The following is a 20,316-nucleotide window of genomic DNA, read 5'->3' on the forward strand; positions in this document are numbered from 1 at the left end:
TAGCAAGGATGCGGATGAAATATCATTATAGCATAAGAACATGATACACAATACGGCATTCTGTAATACATTTATATCATACACACTTAAAATAGACAAAATATCGGCAAAGAAGGCACCCTAAGTACGGTGAATGCAAGACTATTTTAATAGCTCGCTTTTGTAATTTAGATGGCAGTCTCTGCACATTACATTTACTAGATTTCCCCCATGCTAAAATAGGTAATTCAAAGTGGCAAAATAAGGGTGTGATATGCAATAATGACAACAAAGATCTGTTGTATGACCATAGGCTGTTTAAAATCACGATACTCTTTGACATTTTGTTGCAGATGACACCAATGTGTTCCTCTCACGACAAACAGTCACTCTTTTTAACCTCAAGAAAATGTACATGAGAGGCAAGTTTTGTTCTATTTTCATTAACATGAATCGCAACATCATCGAAGGTAAAATAAAAGTCATCATTGCCAAGTCTATCCGCAGCAAAAGACATGGTAACATTGTGTTATATCATGTTGTGCATGAATATATTTCATTTCATTCAAGGCAGCTTGTCAGCAGCCAGTAAAATCCTGGAATCTTATTATTTCACGTGATGTCACTCTAGCTCTAACGATTTTGATCCTAGCCACATTAGTCACGTGATTGCATTGTGACCAACCTTGTGTCCAACCAACCAACCAGTCTTTATGCAGAGTATTTCATATAAGGTCAAAACAGTTTTTGAAGCTCTAATGATTGTTCTCTCCATCCCCCATGTAATTTTTATTTTAAAACCTTTACATAATACTATTAGTCACACACGATTTCTTCTATCCTAAGAATGAAACAAGAAGATGAAAATTGTAAGGAAACTGTTTAATGTTAAAATTGTGTCCTTCTCTAAAACGCAGTCACTGTAAAAAGTTGCTGCAACAATTTCATCAAAGAAGTATGTAATTTTATTTAGGTTAAAGAACTTCATATTCCTTAATTAGGCGCCATGGGTTTCCAGTGAACGTTGTTTGGTAGCTTTAGTAGCTTATATTCAAACTCTTTATAGATTAATTTCATGGGAATGTTATTTCAATCATATACGCTCAAGTCTCATACCCACTTGAAATGTTCATAACTTCTGATGCGTGTGCTTTTATTTATCGCGCTAATTTATTTTGGCAAAACATATCTCTTTCGCCTGCAGGTACATTGCTAATATTACACAAGGTATAATCATGTTGTAAACAACGGTGATACTTTTCTGTGCTTATTTCTTCACATTAACATTGCATGACTTTGAAATTCAGCGTGATAATTATTGCAACATTTACATCAATTCCTCTTTTTTTTCTGTCACTCTTCTCCATCTTTTTAAAGGCAGATACCAACACGTAGACTCTCAGATAATTATTGTGTTTTTCCCCTTTCAGTCTGCCTTCTCGTGCATGTGATCTCTGTCTATACCTAACCGTCTATATCATTATCTATTTCTTTGTCTATCTATCAATCTATTATACCTGTCTACATGCATCTATTAATCTATCTATTAGTCTGCCTGTCTATCTATCAATCTATCATCAATTTATATACCTTTCTATCTATCTTTCTGTCTATCTATTAATCTATCTGTCTATCAATTCATATATCTTTCTATCTATCTATCAATCTACCTGTCTACACTCATTTATCAATCTATCTGTCTATCTATCAATATCCTTGTCTATCTATCAATCTGTCTATCAATCTATCTATCTTTCTATCTATCTATCTGCCTATCTATCTATCTATCTATCTATCTATCTTTCTATCTATTAAACATCTATCTATCTATCTTTCTATCTATCAATATATCTATTTATCTATCTGTCTGCCTATCTATCTGTCTGTCTATCTATCTGTCTGTCTATCTATCTATCAATCCATCTATCTATCTATCTATTCACCTATCTATCCATCTCTTTATTTTGTGATATTTCTTGAGCTAAGTATGTGTCTTTCCACAAAAATTTGTCACTGCCCAGTAGCTGGCTGAGCTCTTCGTTAGATCGCTGGTAAAAGTCTTCCAGGAGGGATACCGTCTGTGGTAACATGCCCCCTACCTCCCGCAGCTTTGCCTTGTTGGAGTTTTTGGGGCGTGGCTTCACAGATCTGAGCTGTGTGCTCCTGGCTTAGATTCCCTGCAAGGGAAAAACATAACAAAACATTGAAAAACACTGAAAAAAAAAAGTCGCTTAAGTCTTTTCTATTCCAGAGATTCTTTATGCCGAAAGTTCGGCAGTCCGAAAATAAAGTACATGGGGATAGGCTTGGATATTTGTCCACATATCATTTCATTTCGGACTATCGAGCCGTATGACATAGAGGGGGGGGGGGGGGGGGGGGCAAACAGCAATCAATGAACTTTATTCATTTTCGGATAAACGAACCTTCCTATTAAAATATCTATTTTTTTTTCATTCTTTTGAATAACAAATATTCAGAATGACGCCACGAACGTAAGAATCTTACTTCATTTTTTGGACAAACGAACATCTAAATAGATACACATAATTCATGTGTTTTGGAATAACGAACCTAAGAAATAACGAGCATCACTCAAAAGGAAAAATCGAATCCTGGAAGAACGAGTAATTTTGTGTCTTGTAAAGAAGGAGCAAATGCAGAGAGGAGATATTTATTTTCTTTAGAAAGTTGAGAACTATCGTGTCAACAATAAGCCATGCTTTATGTTACACCATCTTGCAGTATGTATGTAAAGGAGATCGCAGGACAAAAAATCCCGTTTTTAATAATCATTTTTATTATTATTTCTTTTGAATATAATGGAAAGTTTGACGCGTTCCTCTTCAAGCGAGTATAAGTACGGCTTTTCTGAAGTGCTGAATCTACTCTTGCTCACATTTAATATATGTCTTGTGATATCAATCAAATTTGTAGAAAAAACGTTATTTTGATCATTGAGAAAATGGATCAATAACGGCGAGAAAGACACAGAAAATAAGTGCTATAACATTAGCAAGGACTAAAACTTCACAACGGACATGTAAATCCAAATTTACCTAGTGTAAGAAAGGAGAAGATGTCGGTCAGTATCCCTGTACAGTTGACTTGCCAATCCTCCATCCTAACAATCCTCAGCTGCTCTCTCGGGAAAGGCTCGCAACCAGTCCCGGGTGAAGACGGCGTAGAGGCCGATCAGGATTCGCTGCAAAGATAGATCACACAACTAGCCTATCATCTAGTTCTCTGTCACAGTCATTATCACTTGAAGAATTTCGCAACAGACACCGACATATTCATCTATCAACTTGAGATATTTGAGAATGAACCTGGTAAAAAAACAAAGGAAGTTATCAGAATGAATGTGATGATTTTATTGATATAAATCTTTCTTCAAAATATTTTCTGTTATAAAGCGTGTGCACTATCCTTGAGAAGATTAAACTCTTCCCTGTTAAACTCCATGGCTTACTAAATTGATCAAAAAAAGAAAAGAAAAGGAAAATGACGCTTTACTCTTTGCATTCAAACTGTTTTACCTGGTACCAAAAAGCAATGTTATTGTAGGTGGGTCACCATGGTAATTGTTCGCTCATCGTCTTCTGTCTCCATGGCATCCCGTCTCAGATCTCTCCTCGATCTTTTGGTTTTCTTTTCTTTTTTTACCACACTTTATACTCAGCTCTGTTTTCTCCATAATAAAGATTACTGTTTTGTTTTGTTTTGTTTTGTTTTGTTTGTTTTGTTTTGTTTTTTGATTACAAGGTATAAACTAAACATTTCCAGGAGCGGATCCAGGCATTCTTTTATGAAAAGTAAATGTCAATTGAATAGATAGATAGATAGATAGATAGATGGATAGATAGATAGATAAATGAATAAATGAACAAATAAATAAATACATAAATAAATAGATAAATAAAGAAGCGCCCGGTGCCCCCCCCCCCCCCCATTCACCACTGCATTTCCAATCGTCCTCGACCCATTGCGGTTTTGTAAAACATTTCCAACCTTTACTGGAGTATACACAAAATATAAACATTTCAATGTAATTGTATCCTATACTGTCACGTGACTTACTGCAAAGTAGCCATGATGAATCTGGTCCGGGCTGTAGGCGCATGCGCGGTAACTCAGTTTCTCTCTGCATGAGTTGAACTTACTTATTGCCATGGTAACCTCTTGATGAAAATGCTCTGGACTCTTTCTGGAGGAATCTTCAAAGTAGAGATAGCCGGAGTAAAGTCTGAAGAAATGAAGAAATTGATTGTAAAATTCCTAGACAATCGTAGAATAGGAATACTTCCGAGATATTCCACAGTGTCATTCTGTGTGCACTCTGGTTATTATTGAAGTCCTCGGGTCCGTCTTTTTTCTTTCGTTTAGTGTGATGGCCCAAAAGTAAAGCATAAATGATAACTTTGAAACCAGAATTTCTACGCCTTTGTAACGGGAGTGCACTGTATCAGACGCATATCTCACAATGAAAAAGATTAACAATCATAGTGTTAAGAATATAATAGAATATAACTGCAGTTACCTGTTGATCATTTCGAATGAAAAACGATATAATATTTGAGTATATGAATATAAGAACGACCCAAGTCCATGGAAGACCATTTCAAGTAAACTAAAAAACAACTTCATATCTTTTTTGTTTGTCCAATAATATTCTATTTAACTGTGATGGGAAGGCAACATTGTATATACAAATTAGAACATATATTATTATGACAATTAACGTTAACATTAATTGTGGAGACGCCATTTTGTGTGATGGACTTGGGTCGTTCTTTGATTCATATGGACTTGGGTCGTTCTTTTATTCATATACATGATATTCTGCTATAGAGATGAGAGAAGGACGAGAGAAGGCGCTATAATATGAATGTAAGAATGACCCAAGTCCTTCATTCTTACATTCATATAAGATTTAACTCATTTGTTTCAGGCACTTCCGGGGGTAATTAGGACTTATCATTACACACAAGATGAGTCCATGCACAATCTACAATTTCCCATGTCAAACTGAATTTGGCCAAAAAATTGGACTTGGGTCGTTCTTATATTCATATACTCATTTTAATAGTTTAATGTCAAACAATGCGTTGACTGCTAACAGAGGAAACACGCTCTTCACATTCCAAGATTTGGGGAAACGAGAATAGTTTGTACTTGTCGGGCAACATCTAGGATCTATTTGTATAGATGTACAATACGATAAATTGAATGTATCAAAATTCGCTGGAGTTTTGTGGTGAATTCAACACGACGAATTACAGAAACATCCTACATTTAAAAACTGTATGATTTTCAGATTTTATTAACTTTGGTTAGTTGGGGAACAATTCGATTTGTTGTCTGAGGTTTGAAAAATGATTATTTTTGTGAATTATTGTTTCTCTAATTCATTGATTAATACTTCCCTAACTACGACCTAACCTATAAATTGCCATCATAATGACACTCATAAAGTAAACAATGATCACTTTTAGGATACGGTTTAATAGATGAAAGAAAACAATGATAAAACGATAAGAAAGCTTGAAGAATAATCATAGCGATCCGACAAGAATAATCAAACATAAATACAAACAGACAAACAACAAGAAACAGACAGAGTAACAAACACAGCTTTATGTCGGTAATATTTCCTTTGAATGACGCCCCCCCCCCCCCCCCCCCCAAAAAAAAAAAAAAAAAAAAAAAAAAAGAGAAGCGACGTTTTGAGGAGGAGAGGGAGGAGTAATTAGTCCCTTTACCTTGACACAGGTTCACGAAGAATTACTAACAGCTTTGCATTAGGCTGTATAGCTCTCATGACGTCAGCAGTGACGTATTGCGGTCCTTGATAGCGATTTCTAAACCAAGTCTTCCAGTTTGGATTGTCCCAAAAAGTGCTTGGTGATCCGTCTCCTTAGTGAAGGCAAAGAAATAAAGAGAGTGAAGTCTTCAGAATAAGACTGATTGAAGACAAATGTGTCTTATATGATTATAAAAATGCTCAGTAAAATCTTAAATGATAGTGTAGTCTCATATTTTACATGCGAACTCTTGTCAAAATTACATCACACAATACTCGCTGGCGTATTCTCCTGTCGTGTGAACTATACTGCACTGTACCTTTGCGTTTACAAGATTATGTCGATGTATCAATCATAATCAAAAAACGCTATCGCAACTCCCCTCTCCCTCCCCTCAAAAAAGGGCACAATCTAATGAATGAATAATCATCTCTGGGAAAATTAAATTGTCTGATGTGTGTAAGAGTGATATAGAAAGGAAATTCGAATTTTACAATGATGTCGTCTCCCTTGTAATGTTAAGGGTTGAGGCAGTCATATCATGAATATCATCTCACAAGAGGAGAAAGGCATTTACAGCATCAGTATATCTTTATTCTCTGAGCTTTTCAAGTGAAAGTGAAGTTTGACCCCCCCCCCCCACACACACACACACACCATTGTGATTATGACACTGCATCTAATCTGGCATTGTGTGTGTCATGAGATTGTATATTTGACAGTTGTCAGGGGGAACTTACTGCGCTACTTTACTCTAGTATAAACCACGTAAATAACACAGCGTGAAGATTTTTGTTTTGGATTCAAAATGCAATAAACAAAATTTTAATTCCTCTGCGGGTTCTATGTTTTCTGACAGATGTCATCATAACGCAACACAACATAAATAAATTATCTGCTTAAATACTTAAATCAATTATTCCCCTAAATTCATTAGATTAAATCAGCCTCATCAAACTGCCTGTTACAATTACACTGATACACTTGTATTACTGCCTACGGAGCTCCTGTACCATCAACTATCAGGCGTTGTCTTGCCGAGTTCTGTGTCCTATGACGTCGCTGGAGGGCGCCCTCGTGCGTCTTGTAGATCGCTAGGGTGCAGCGTCGGTGCCGACGTCGACCAGTCTGGCCCGGCCAGCGATGACAGCGTCTCTGCTGACGACCGTGACTGGGTCACCGAGCAGCGGCTGGTCCCGGACTCAGCTCGTAGTGCGGCTGTGTCAGCTCGTAGCACTGCTGCGGCCTCAGCTCGTAGTGGTGCGGCTGTCTCAGCTCGTAGCACTGCGGCTGTCTCAGCTCGTAGCAATGCAGCTGCCTCAGCTCGTAGCAATATAAGGATGCGGCTGTAAATTTACAATTAACCACCACTAGCACAATAATGTCCATCCATATTAATACTGTTCTATCCTCACTTTGATATTCCCCGACTACACGGCGACTATTCTGTGTCACACTCATAACATCAATATCACAATCTTCTTAGAACATCAATATCAAAATCATCTTATAACCTCATGGCATTTGCGCTCTGTATGGCGAATATTAATACCTATTCCTACTGTAACTGTTCCTTTCCATTCGCCCAAAAACATTTCTCTATACCTGAGAAATCTCTTCATCATAATTTATAACTTCCGATTTTTTTTTCCATGTTTACAATGTGTGCATGAACCATAACCAAGCTTCTTGGTTTACCGCTATAACACTGTTGGATATACTTCTGTACTTTATAAGATTATCTGCACACAAAATTACCACCTGCTTTCTTCCACATATCAATTCATTCTCACCTTACACCTCAAATCATTCTCTTCATACAAAAAAAACTAATATTGTCATTTACTACCAGGCGCCTCGTTTTAACAGCGCCTCTATTGAGTCCCTAAACAAAAAACTAACTGGAAGGAAATTACTGAAATCAGCATATAAACTCCACTTACAGTTATTTCTGCCCTGCACCGCGCGGAGAGTTGCCGTCTGCCCTCGGAGTTGTCGTCCAGTACCCCGTCTGCCAATTCCGCTCAGCAGCAGGAATACTTCAGCCTCGGAGTATCACAGGTTCAATTTCTCTCTCGCTTTCTCCCTCACTGCCTTTTAGCTCGGATCTCAGCGGAGTCTTATCCTGGATTCCCTCCTATTTCGACGAGCCTGGACCCTTCCCAATGGGCACAAACGGTCTTTCCACTCTCGCGTCGGATTAGCTTCTCCTCTCTTATTCCTCCTTCACAGCTATTTATCTTCTGTCACGCTCCCTCTCTCGCTCTTACCCTTGCATACATTATCACTCGCCAATCAGTGCGATTCCCTTAATTCTAACCTTTCACTCCCATACCAATACAATAATAATTAACCTGTAATTTAACTACTCACTATCACTTACATTCTCTTTATTCAAATACCGGAGTGCGGCCTTTATTGATAACCAAATGAATCATAACAAAATTCGCGGGAAACCCAGCCAAGCATTTCTTGCCGCGCTGCGAGAAGGGTGCAGCTCGCAACCTCGATCTCGCCAGCTGTTGGCCTAAAAATTCCTTCTACCTAGACAGTAGCCCACCGTAAACAAGAGGGTAGGAGAAAAGGAAAAAAAAAAACCTGTCCGTGCCGTTTACCTCTGACAATTCACCCCCTTCTTATGTTTTTTTTTCTCTTTATGTACCTGCTCCAACCTTTTGCCTACACATTTCAGTCTCCCTTTTCCCTCAACTTTACAATATTACTTGCTTCTTAATTATTTGCACCTTTTTTGTATTTGTGCCCTTTACCTACTATCGGGATGACTGCGGCTCAAGTAGTCTGCCCCTACATTTTCCTTCCCTTTGATAGCCTCTACTCGGTACTGGTATGGCTGTAGGGCTAACGACCATCGAAGCACTCGGGCGTTTGCTACCTTCCCCTTTCTCATCGCCCGCAACGGTTCGTGGTCGACCTCTAACACGAATTCACGCCCGTACAGGTAAGGCTCGAATTTCTGGACCGCCCACACCACGGCAAGGCACTCCTTCTCTATCGTCGAATAAACACGTTCTCGAGGTAGTAACTTCTTGCTCGCGTAGGCGACTGGGAACTTCTCCCCTTCGGTCTCCTGTAGGAGGACAGCGCCCACTCCGTTGTCGGATGCGTCGGTGCGGAGGATGAATGGCTTGGCAACATCCGGGAGTTGGAGGATGGGTGCGTTAGCCAGTGCGGCCTTCAAACTCCTGAACGCTTGTTCTTGTTCCTTCTCCCACTTTACCTTGTTTGGCTCTCCCTTCTTAGTGCGGTCTGTCAGTGGGACGGCAGTGGCCGAGAAGTTCGGCACGAACTTGCGGTAGTATCCTGCTAGCCCGATGAAGGACCGCAGCTGTTTCTTCGTCTCCGGGCGTGGGGCGCTCACGATGGAGTCGACCTTGTCGAGCGTAGGCCTCACGCAGCCCCTGCTTACTTGATGGCCCAAGAACTCGATGGTGTTGAAGCCGACGAAGCACTTGTTTGGCTTGGCTGTGAGGTTGGCATGTCTCAGACGACGCAGCACTTCTTCAAGCACGTCCAGGTGCTGTTCCCATGTGACGGTGTGGATCAGGATATCGTCGATAAAATTATCGACGCACGGCACTCCACGAAGTATGCTCCTCATCAAGCGGCTAAACGACGCCGGGGCGTTGACGAGGCCGAATGGCATAGTACGAAACTGATAGAGGCCATCTGGGGTGACGAACGCGGTCAGTGGCTTCGCTCTGTCTGTTAGTGGCATCTGCCAATATCCTTTTGTCAGATCTATCTTCGAGAAGTACTGGTCGTTTGCTAACTTGGCAAATATCTCATCTTGGTCCGGTATTGGTTCGGCGTCCTTGACGGTGACGACATTAAGCTTCCGGAAATCGCAGCAAAATCGATTGGTCCCGTCTTTCTTGGACACTAAGACAATCGGCAACGCGTATGGCGACGTCGAAGGCTCGATGACCCCATAGTCGAGCATCTCTTTTACCTCACGCTTCACGACTTCCCTTAGGGCGTGGGGCAGTGGATATTGCCGACTCTGGATTGGCCTCGGATATGTCAGCTCAATGTCATGGTAGCCAGCGTTGGTAACCCCGGGAACATCTGTTAACGAATCAGAGTACTTGTTCAGTAATTGCTTTACTTCTGATTTTTGTTTACTCGTGAGATCAGGGCTTACCTTCACGTCTTCAAAGGTTTGAGTTTGCTGTAGCGTTGGTACTTCCAGGAGCTTTGGTTTAGGTGGGTCCGTGTGCGTTTCGGCGTCATCGCTGTGGGGCTCGTCGTCATCCTCTTCGACGACCGAGGCTGCGGCGACGTCGAACGGGGTGCCTGTATTTGCATTGCCCTGCTGGTCATCCTCTCTCCGCAGATACCTTTTCAGCAGGTTTGCATGGAAGGTTGTCACCCTCTGCCCAGTGTCAATGCGGTAATCCATCTTACCCACGACACCTACCACTCGGAACGGCCCCTTCCAGTGCATCAGTAACTTGTTCTTATCGGTAGGGAGTAGTAACAACACCTCGTCTCCTACCTTGAACGATCGTGCCTTGGCTCTCCGGTTGTAGTTTTTGCGATATCCTTCGTGTGCCTTCATCAGCTCCTGGCTTGCTATTTCACATGTTTTCTCCAGCTTTTCTCGGAGGTCCATGACGTATTGGTACGCCGTCTTCGTCTCGGGCACCGTGTCCTCGTCTGTCCACAGTTCTTTCAAGATCATGAGGGGTCCTCGAACGTCTCTGCCGTATAGCAATTCGAAGGGTGCGAACCCCGTGCTGTCATGGGGCGTCTCTCTATAGGCGAACAGAAGGGAGTCGAGGTACCGATCCCATTCTCTGGGTTGTTCTTCACACATCTTTTTGAGCATAAGCTTTAATGTGCCGTTGAATCGTTCCACTAGCCCGTTACACGCGGGGTGGTAGGGAGTGGTGGTAAGATGCGTGATGGACAACAATCGACTTACTTCCTTCATGACGCCTGACGTGAATTGGGTCCCCCGATCTGTCAGCATTTCGCGCGGGAAGCCTACCCGAGAGAACATGCTGAGAAGAGCCTCCGCCACGGTTTGGGTATCAATGTTACGTAGTGCCATCGCTTCGGGGTACCTAGTGGCATAATCAACCAAAGTTAAGATATACCTATTCCCTCGTCCGGTGACCGGCGTGATTGGGCCGACTATGTCAACCGCGACGCGTCTGAATGGCTCGTCGATCAAGGGGGTCGTGCCGAGGGGCACCTTACTGACTTTTCCCTTGGGGAGTGAGCGCTGACATCCGTCACAAGACCGACAGAATCGACGAGTGTCCGCATACATCCCCGGCCAGTAGAAATTTGCGCTGATTTTCTCCGAAGTCTTCTTCGTTGCCAGGTGTCCACCTAACAAGGACTCGTGAGCGAGGGACAAGACATGTCGTCGAAGTTTTTCCGGTACAATCAACTGCCATGTTGCATCCTTGCTGTCTGCATAACTGGATGAAAACTTCCGGTACATCAACTTTCCCTTCATGACAAATTTAGTCTTATTGCCCTTTCGGCTCACCTTCTCTTCTCCTGACTGGATCTGTCTCCGAATGTTCCCGAGCGAGGCGTCCTTCTCCTGCTCTTGTCGGAATTGCTCCGCCGTTATCGCCTCTTTCTGACCAGGCACCCTCAGTTCCCTCAGTGGTTTGGTAACGTCACGACGTTTACTCCGAGTCTCCACTGCTAGGGCTGTATCCTCGTCAGGCTCAGTTGGCGTCCATTCCCGGTCTGGCTGGCTTGGTTCTCTCACTCCTGGGACATTACCTAGTATCAAGTCATAAATCGGGTTAGTCACGCACAACACTTCCAATTTCCCTTCATAGTAGGGCGTATCCACGTGTACCTTAGCGACTTGGAATTCTCTCACCGTGCCATCAATCAGGACACACGTGCGAACCTCCTCTGTCAACTGCTGGTGGTCGATCAACTCGGCCTTGGCGACGGCTGTCGAGCATCCACTATCTCGCAGGACGGTCACCTTCTTGCCGTTTAGGAGTCCGCTAACTACTGGCATTGCCCGAACTGGCTTCGCTCCACAGGCGGCACTTACACTCGGTAGCATGGTATCCTTTCGCTGCTCTTTTTCGTGTACCTGTGTGGTGGGACTACATGAAAAGCAAGAGTCGATTAATAGACACCCTTTCTCACCCGTGCCTCGCCGGTTCTTGTCTCCCTCTCGACGGTTGTCAGCTACCACGTCCCTCTCTCCTTTTTCGTCCGTCGCGGCCGTCGCTCCCGAACTCTTCCCGTCTCGCACCTGTGGATAGGACGACTTGTCGACTCCCGCGGCCAGCTTCTCCGGCTTGTGGCGTTTCTGACAGTTCCTCGCGAAGTGTCGGGTGCTACCGCATAGAAAGCATCCGGGCTTGTCGCGCGGGGTCTCCTCCTTTGGCTTGGCGTCCGGCTTTGGGCGAGCGGTACCTGTATTGGGACGACTACTCTGATTCGGAGTAGGCCTGGTTAGTGAGCCCTTGTGACCTGCTGGTGAATACCATCCTGATCGAGATTCTACGAAGCGGTCGGCGATCTCGACCATTTCACTTAGGGCTGTCGGCCTACGTTCTCGAATGAACAGTACCATTGGTTGCGAACAGCTAGTAAGGAATTGCTCCATTAACATCAACTCTACTAATGCTTCATACTGAGGTTTTGCTCCCGCTAGTTCTACCCATTTGTCTAAATAACTCCGCATTCGAACAACAAATTGACTGGCGGTTTCCCCATTGTCAGGCTTCGCCGCCCGTAGCTTCTTTCGGAATCCCTCACTTGTGAGAGAGTACCTATTAAGAAGCGCCTTCTTCACAACCCCATAATCCTGTGCTTCTACATCACTCAACCTTGAGTACGTTTCCAATGCTTTCCCCGTAAGTAAAGCACTGAGATTCGTGGCCCACGCCTCCTCCGGCCACCGCTGTGTGGTTGCGTATCTCTCAAACCTGTTAAGGTAGGCATCCATCTGATCTTTACTATCATTAAAAGTCGGTAGCTTTGGGGCCTGTACAACTGAAGCATTACAACTATTGTTCCCATTATTTGAGTTTCCCTTAGCCTTCTCTAATTCCAACCTTAACTTAATTAATTCTCGCTCTTCTGCCCGCGCTTCCCTCTCTCTCGCCCGCTCTTCCTTAGCGTTCTCCCGTTCTCTGGTTATGAAATCCTGCAACTCATCACCCTTAAACCCAAGAGACTCACCAATCTTCGCCAATCTCTCAAGCTCCATCTCACTCAGTCTGCTTCGTCAATTCCCTCGGAGAATACACTCCCTGACTGTAGCTCGTTCACGGATAGGCAGGCGAGGCGAGGACGAATCGATGGGGCAGGCAGCACTCTCCCAAACTGCAACGCGCTCTGACGGACCTTCCTGTGCTAATAAAAATTACTCATACAGACAAACCGGTTACAGTCTACAATTATCACTACACTCTTAATTACCTTCACAATTCTCTATTGTAACATGATTGCCATACCAGACTATGCATGAATAAAGTTTCACACTGCTAACTGCACAATCCTAACCCTTTTCTTTTTGCCTACCTTATAACACTCTGCTTTATAATTTCGCCTACTTCCAATAATCATTCACTATTCCCCAAACATAACGTCCCTTCGTGGTCGCCAGAAATTGTCAGGGGGAACTTACTGCGCTACTTTACTCTAGTATAAACCACGTAAATAACACAGCGTGAAGATTTTTGTTTTGGATTCAAAATGCAATAAACAAAATTTTAATTCCTCTGCGGGTTCTATGTTTTCTGACAGATGTCATCATAACGCAACACAACAAAAATAAATTATCTGCTTAAATACTTAAATCAATTATTCCCCTAAATTCATTAGATTAAATCAGCCTCATCAAACTCCCTGTTACAATTACACTGATACACTTGTATTACTGCCTACGGAGCTCCTGTACTATCAACTATCAGGCGTTATCTTGCCGAGTTCTGTGTCCTATGACGTCGCTGGAGGGCGCCCTCGTGCGTCTTGTAGATCGCTAGGGTGCAGCGTCGGTGCCGACGTCGACCAGTCTGGCCCGGCCAGCGATGACAGCGTCTCTGCTGACGACCGTGACTGGGTCACCGAGCAGCGGCTGGTCCCGGACTCAGCTCGTAGTGCGGCTGTGTCAGCTCGTAGCACTGCTGCGGCCTCAGCTCGTAGTGGTGCGGCTGTCTCAGCTCGTAGCACTGCGGCTGTCTCAGCTCGTAGCAATGCAGCTGCCTCAGCTCGTAGCAATATAAGGATGCGGCTGTAAATTTACAATTAACCACCACTAGCACAATAATGTCCATCCATATTAATACTGTTCTATCCTCACTTTGATATTCCCCGACTACACGGCGACTATTCTGTGTCACACTCATAACATCAATATCACAATCTTCTTAGAACATCAATATCAAAATCATCTTATAACCTCATGGCATTTGCGCTCTGTATGGCGAATATTAATACCTATTCCTACTGTAACTGTTCCTTTCCATTCGCCCAAAAACATTTCTCTATACCTGAGAAATCTCTTCATCATAATTTATAACTTCCGATTTTTTTTTCCATGTTTACAATGTGTGCATGAACCATAACCAAGCTTCTTGGTTTACCGCTATAACACTGTTGGATATACTTCTGTACTTTATAAGATTATCTGCACACAAAATTACCACCTGCTTTCTTCCACATATCAATTCATTCTCACCTTACACCTCAAATCATTCTCTTCATACAAAAAAAAACTAATATTGTCATTTACTACCAGGCGCCTCGTTTTAACAGCGCCTCTATTGAGTCCCTAAACAAAAAACTAACTGGAAGGAAATTACTGAAATCAGCATATAAACTCCACTTACAGTTATTTCTGCCCTGCACCGCGCGGAGAGTTGCCGTCTGCCCTCGGAGTTGTCGTCCAGTACCCCGTCTGCCAATTCCGCTCAGCAGCAGGAATACTTCAGCCTCGGAGTATCACAGGTTCAATTTCTCTCTCGCTTTCTCCCTCACTGCCTTTTAGCTCGGATCTCAGCGGAGTCTTATCCTGGATTCCCTCCTATTTCGACGAGCCTGGACCCTTCCCAATGGGCACAAACGGTCTTTCCACTCTCGCGTCGGATTAGCTTCTCCTCTCTTATTCCTCCTTCACAGCTATTTATCTTCTGTCACGCTCCCTCTCTCGCTCTTACCCTTGCATACATTATCACTCGCCAATCAGTGCGATTCCCTTAATTCTAACCTTTCACTCCCATACCAATACAATAATAATTAACCTGTAATTTAACTACTCACTATCACTTACATTCTCTTTATTCAAATACCGGAGTGCGGCCTTTATTGATAACCAAATGAATCATAACAAAATTCGCGGGAAACCCAGCCAAGCATTTCTTGCCGCGCTGCGAGAAGGGTGCAGCTCGCAACCTCGATCTCGCCAGCTGTTGGCCTAAAAATTCCTTCTACCTAGACAGTAGCCCACCGTAAACAAGAGGGTAGGAGAAAAGGAAAAAAAAAAACCTGTCCGTGCCGTTTACCTCTGACAATTCACCCCCTTCTTATGTTTTTTTTTCTCTTTATGTACCTGCTCCAACCTTTTGCCTACACATTTCAGTCTCCCTTTTCCCTCAACTTTACAATATTACTTGCTTCTTAATTATTTGCACCTTTTTTGTATTTGTGCCCTTTACCTACTATCGGGATGACTGCGGCTCAAGTAGTCTGCCCCTACATTTTCCTTCCCTTTGATAGCCTCTACTCGGTACTGGTATGGCTGTAGGGCTAACGACCATCGAAGCACTCGGGCGTTTGCTACCTTCCCCTTTCTCATCGCCCGCAACGGTTCGTGGTCGACCTCTAACACGAATTCACGCCCGTACAGGTAAGGCTCGAATTTCTGGACCGCCCACACCACGGCAAGGCACTCCTTCTCTATCGTCGAATAAACACGTTCTCGAGGTAGTAACTTCTTGCTCGCGTAGGCGACTGGGAACTTCTCCCCTTCGGTCTCCTGTAGGAGGACAGCGCCCACTCCGTTGTCGGATGCGTCGGTGCGGAGGATGAATGGCTTGGCAACATCCGGGAGTTGGAGGATGGGTGCGTTAGCCAGTGCGGCCTTCAAACTCCTGAACGCTTGTTCTTGTTCCTTCTCCCACTTTACCTTGTTTGGCTCTCCCTTCTTAGTGCGGTCTGTCAGTGGGACGGCAGTGGCCGAGAAGTTCGGCACGAACTTGCGGTAGTATCCTGCTAGCCCGATGAAGGACCGCAGCTGTTTCTTCGTCTCCGGGCGTGGGGCGCTCACGATGGAGTCGACCTTGTCGAGCGTAGGCCTCACGCAGCCCCTGCTTACTTGATGGCCCAAGAACTCGATGGTGTTGAAGCCGACGAAGCACTTGTTTGGCTTGGCTGTGAGGTTGGCATGTCTCAGACGACGCAGCACTTCTTCAAGCACGTCCAGGTGCTGTTCCCATGTGACGGTGTGGATCAGGATATCGTCGATAAAATTATCGACGCACGGCACTCCACGAAGTATGCTCCTCATCAAGCGGCTAAACGACGCCGGGGCGTTGACGAGGCCGAATGGCATAGTACGAAACTGATAGAGGCCATCTGGGGTGACGAACGCGGTCAGTGGCTTCGCTCTGTCTGTTAGTGGCATCTGCCAATATCCTTTTGTCAGATCTATCTTCGAGAAGTACTGGTCGTTTGCTAACTTGGCAAATATCTCATCTTGGTCCGGTATTGGTTCGGCGTCCTTGACGGTGACGACATTAAGCTTCCGGAAATCGCAGCAAAATCGATTGGTCCCGTCTTTCTTGGACACTAAGACAATCGGCAACGCGTATGGCGACGTCGAAGGCTCGATGACCCCATAGTCGAGCATCTCTTTTACCTCACGCTTCACGACTTCCCTTAGGGCGTGGGGCAGTGGATATTGCCGACTCTGGATTGGCCTCGGATATGTCAGCTCAATGTCATGGTAGCCAGCGTTGGTAACCCCGGGAACATCTGTTAACGAATCAGAGTACTTGTTCAGTAATTGCTTTACTTCCGATTTTTGTTTACTCGTGAGATCAGGGCTTACCTTCACGTCTTCAAAGGTTTGAGTTTGCTGTAGCGTTGGTACTTCCAGGAGCTTTGGTTTAGGTGGGTCCGTGTGCGTTTCGGCGTCATCGCTGTGGGGCTCGTCGTCATCCTCTTCGACGACCGAGGCTGCGGCGACGTCGAACGGGGTGCCTGTATTTGCATTGCCCTGCTGGTCATCCTCTCTCCGCAGATACCTTTTCAGCAGGTTTGCATGGAAGGTTGTCACCCTCTGCCCAGTGTCAATGCGGTAATCCATCTTACCCACGACACCTACCACTCGGAACGGCCCCTTCCAGTGCATCAGTAACTTGTTCTTATCGGTAGGGAGTAGTAACAACACCTCGTCTCCTACCTTGAACGATCGTGCCTTGGCTCTCCGGTTGTAGTTTTTGCGATATCCTTCGTGTGCCTTCATCAGCTCCTGGCTTGCTATTTCACATGTTTTCTCCAGCTTTTCTCGGAGGTCCATGACGTATTGGTACGCCGTCTTCGTCTCGGGCACCGTGTCCTCGTCTGTCCACAGTTCTTTCAAGATCATGAGGGGTCCTCGAACGTCTCTGCCGTATAGCAATTCGAAGGGTGCGAACCCCGTGCTGTCATGGGGCGTCTCTCTATAGGCGAACAGAAGGGAGTCGAGGTACCGATCCCATTCTCTGGGTTGTTCTTCACACATCTTTTTGAGCATAAGCTTTAATGTGCCGTTGAATCGTTCCACTAGCCCGTTACACGCGGGGTGGTAGGGAGTGGTGGTAAGATGCGTGATGGACAACAATCGACTTACTTCCTTCATGACGCCTGACGTGAATTGGGTCCCCCGATCTGTCAGCATTTCGCGCGGGAAGCCTACCCGAGAGAACATGCTGAGAAGAGCCTCCGCCACGGTTTGGGTATCAATGTTACGTAGTGCCATCGCTTCGGGGTACCTAGTGGCATAATCAACCAAAGTTAAGATATACCTATTCCCTCGTCCGGTGACCGGCGTGATTGGGCCGACTATGTCAACCGCGACGCGTCTGAATGGCTCGTCGATCAAGGGGGTCGTGCCGAGGGGCACCTTACTGACTTTTCCCTTGGGGAGTGAGCGCTGACATCCGTCACAAGACCGACAGAATCGACGAGTGTCCGCATACATCCCCGGCCAGTAGAAATTTGCGCTGATTTTCTCCGAAGTCTTCTTCGTTGCCAGGTGTCCACCTAACAAGGACTCGTGAGCGAGGGACAAGACATGTCGTCGAAGTTTTTCCGGTACAATCAACTGCCATGTTGCATCCTTGCTGTCTGCATAACTGGATGAAAACTTCCGGTACATCAACTTTCCCTTCATGACAAATTTAGTCTTATTGCCCTTTCGGCTCACCTTCTCTTCTCCTGACTGGATCTGTCTCCGAATGTTCCCGAGCGAGGCGTCCTTCTCCTGCTCTTGTCGGAATTGCTCCGCCGTTATCGCCTCTTTCTGACCAGGCACCCTCAGTTCCCTCAGTGGTTTGGTAACGTCACGACGTTTACTCCGAGTCTCCACTGCTAGGGCTGTATCCTCGTCAGGCTCAGTTGGCGTCCATTCCCGGTCTGGCTGGCTTGGTTCTCTCACTCCTGGGACATTACCTAGTATCAAGTCATAAATCGGGTTAGTCACGCACAACACTTCCAATTTCCCTTCATAGTAGGGCGTATCCACGTGTACCTTAGCGACTTGGAATTCTCTCACCGTGCCATCAATCAGGACACACGTGCGAACCTCCTCTGTCAACTGCTGGTGGTCGATCAACTCGGCCTTGGCGACGGCTGTCGAGCATCCACTATCTCGCAGGACGGTCACCTTCTTGCCGTTTAGGAGTCCGCTAACTACTGGCATTGCCCGAACTGGCTTCGCTCCACAGGCGGCACTTACACTCGGTAGCATGGTATCCTTTCGCTGCTCTTTTTCGTGTACCTGTGTGGTGGGACTACATGAAAAGCAAGAGTCGATTAATAGACACCCTTTCTCACCCGTGCCTCGCCGGTTCTTGTCTCCCTCTCGACGGTTGTCAGCTACCACGTCCCTCTCTCCTTTTTCGTCCGTCGCGGCCGTCGCTCCCGAACTCTTCCCGTCTCGCACCTGTGGATAGGACGACTTGTCGACTCCCGCGGCCAGCTTCTCCGGCTTGTGGCGTTTCTGACAGTTCCTCGCGAAGTGTCGGGTGCTACCGCATAGAAAGCATCCGGGCTTGTCGCGCGGGGTCTCCTCCTTTGGCTTGGCGTCCGGCTTTGGGCGAGCGGTACCTGTATTGGGACGACTACTCTGATTCGGAGTAGGCCTGGTTAGTGAGCCCTTGTGACCTGCTGGTGAATACCATCCTGATCGAGATTCTACGAAGCGGTCGGCGATCTCGACCATTTCACTTAGGGCTGTCGGCCTACGTTCTCGAATGAACAGTACCATTGGTTGCGAACAGCTAGTAAGGAATTGCTCCATTAACATCAACTCTACTAATGCTTCATACTGAGGTTTTGCTCCCGCTAGTTCTACCCATTTGTCTAAATAACTCCGCATTCGAACAACAAATTGACTGGCGGTTTCCCCATTGTCAGGCTTCGCCGCCCGTAGCTTCTTTCGGAATCCCTCACTTGTGAGAGAGTACCTATTAAGAAGCGCCTTCTTCACAACCCCATAATCCTGTGCTTCTACATCACTCAACCTTGAGTACGTTTCCAATGCTTTCCCCGTAAGTAAAGCACTGAGATTCGTGGCCCACGCCTCCTCCGGCCACCGCTGTGTGGTTGCGTATCTCTCAAACCTGTTAAGGTAGGCATCCATCTGATCTTTACTATCATTAAAAGTCGGTAGCTTTGGGGCCTGTACAACTGAAGCATTACAACTATTGTTCCCATTATTTGAGTTTCCCTTAGCCTTCTCTAATTCCAACCTTAACTTAATTAATTCTCGCTCTTCTGCCCGCGCTTCCCTCTCTCTCGCCCGCTCTTCCTTAGCGTTCTCCCGTTCTCTGGTTATGAAATCCTGCAACTCATCACCCTTAAACCCAAGAGACTCACCAATCTTCGCCAATCTCTCAAGCTCCATCTCACTCAGTCTGCTTCGTCAATTCCCTCGGAGAATACACTCCCTGACTGTAGCTCGTTCACGGATAGGCAGGCGAGGCGAGGACGAATCGATGGGGCAGGCAGCACTCTCCCAAACTGCAACGCGCTCTGACGGACCTTCCTGTGCTAATAAAAATTACTCATACAGACAAACCGGTTACAGTCTACAATTATCACTACACTCTTAATTACCTTCACAATTCTCTATTGTAACATGATTGCCATACCAGACTATGCATGAATAAAGTTTCACACTGCTAACTGCACAATCCTAACCCTTTTCTTTTTGCCTACCTTATAACACTCTGCTTTATAATTTCGCCTACTTCCAATAATCATTCACTATTCCCCAAACATAACGTCCCTTCGTGGTCGCCAGAAATTGTCA

The 20,316-nt window shown here is 45.1% G+C and overlaps 2 protein-coding genes and 1 pseudogene across 2 annotated transcripts; all 3 read right to left on the reverse strand.

Moving 5' to 3' along the window:
- Nucleotides 1-1,922: 1,922 nt before the first annotated feature.
- LOC139741590 (carbohydrate sulfotransferase 15-like) lies at nt 1,923-6,799 on the reverse strand (annotated as a pseudogene).
- Nucleotides 6,800-6,959: 160 nt separating this feature from the next.
- Nucleotides 6,960-13,005, reverse strand: LOC139741591 (uncharacterized). Its single transcript, XM_071652172.1, has 2 exons — nt 8,556-13,005; nt 6,960-7,129 (listed from the first exon to the last, which is right to left on the reverse strand). Exons 1-2 carry the CDS (start codon nt 13,003-13,005, stop codon nt 6,960-6,962), a joined length of 4,620 nt encoding a protein of 1,539 aa, XP_071508273.1.
- Nucleotides 13,006-13,010: 5 nt separating this feature from the next.
- LOC139741593 (uncharacterized) lies at nt 13,011-19,908 on the reverse strand. The gene is made up of 3 exons (XM_071652173.1): nt 15,459-19,908; nt 13,866-14,031; nt 13,011-13,146 (listed from the first exon to the last, which is right to left on the reverse strand). Exons 1-3 carry the CDS (start codon nt 19,906-19,908, stop codon nt 13,011-13,013), a joined length of 4,752 nt encoding a protein of 1,583 aa, XP_071508274.1.
- Nucleotides 19,909-20,316: the final 408 nt, after the last annotated feature.

Source organism: Diadema antillarum, unplaced genomic scaffold (genome assembly GCF_040938485.1).
Source record: "Diadema antillarum isolate AM-2024a unplaced genomic scaffold, OU_Dant_1.0 seq00000937_RagTag, whole genome shotgun sequence".
Taxonomy (NCBI): Eukaryota; Metazoa; Echinodermata; class Echinoidea; order Diadematoida; family Diadematidae; genus Diadema; species Diadema antillarum.

Coding starts and splice junctions, on each gene's coding strand:
- LOC139741591 (XM_071652172.1), bottom strand. CDS start 13,005: ATGGAGCTTGAGAGATTGGCGAAGATTGGTGAGTCTCTTGGGTTTAAG. Junction 7,130..8,555: donor GAGCCGCAGTCATCCCGATA/GTAGGTAAAGGG, acceptor GTAAATTTACAG/CCGCATCCTTATATTGCTAC.
- LOC139741593 (XM_071652173.1), bottom strand. CDS start 19,908: ATGGAGCTTGAGAGATTGGCGAAGATTGGTGAGTCTCTTGGGTTTAAG. Junction 14,032..15,458: donor GAGCCGCAGTCATCCCGATA/GTAGGTAAAGGG, acceptor GTAAATTTACAG/CCGCATCCTTATATTGCTAC. Junction 13,147..13,865: donor CCGGGACCAGCCGCTGCTCG/GTGACCCAGTCA, acceptor TTATTAGCACAG/GAAGGTCCGTCAGAGCGCGT.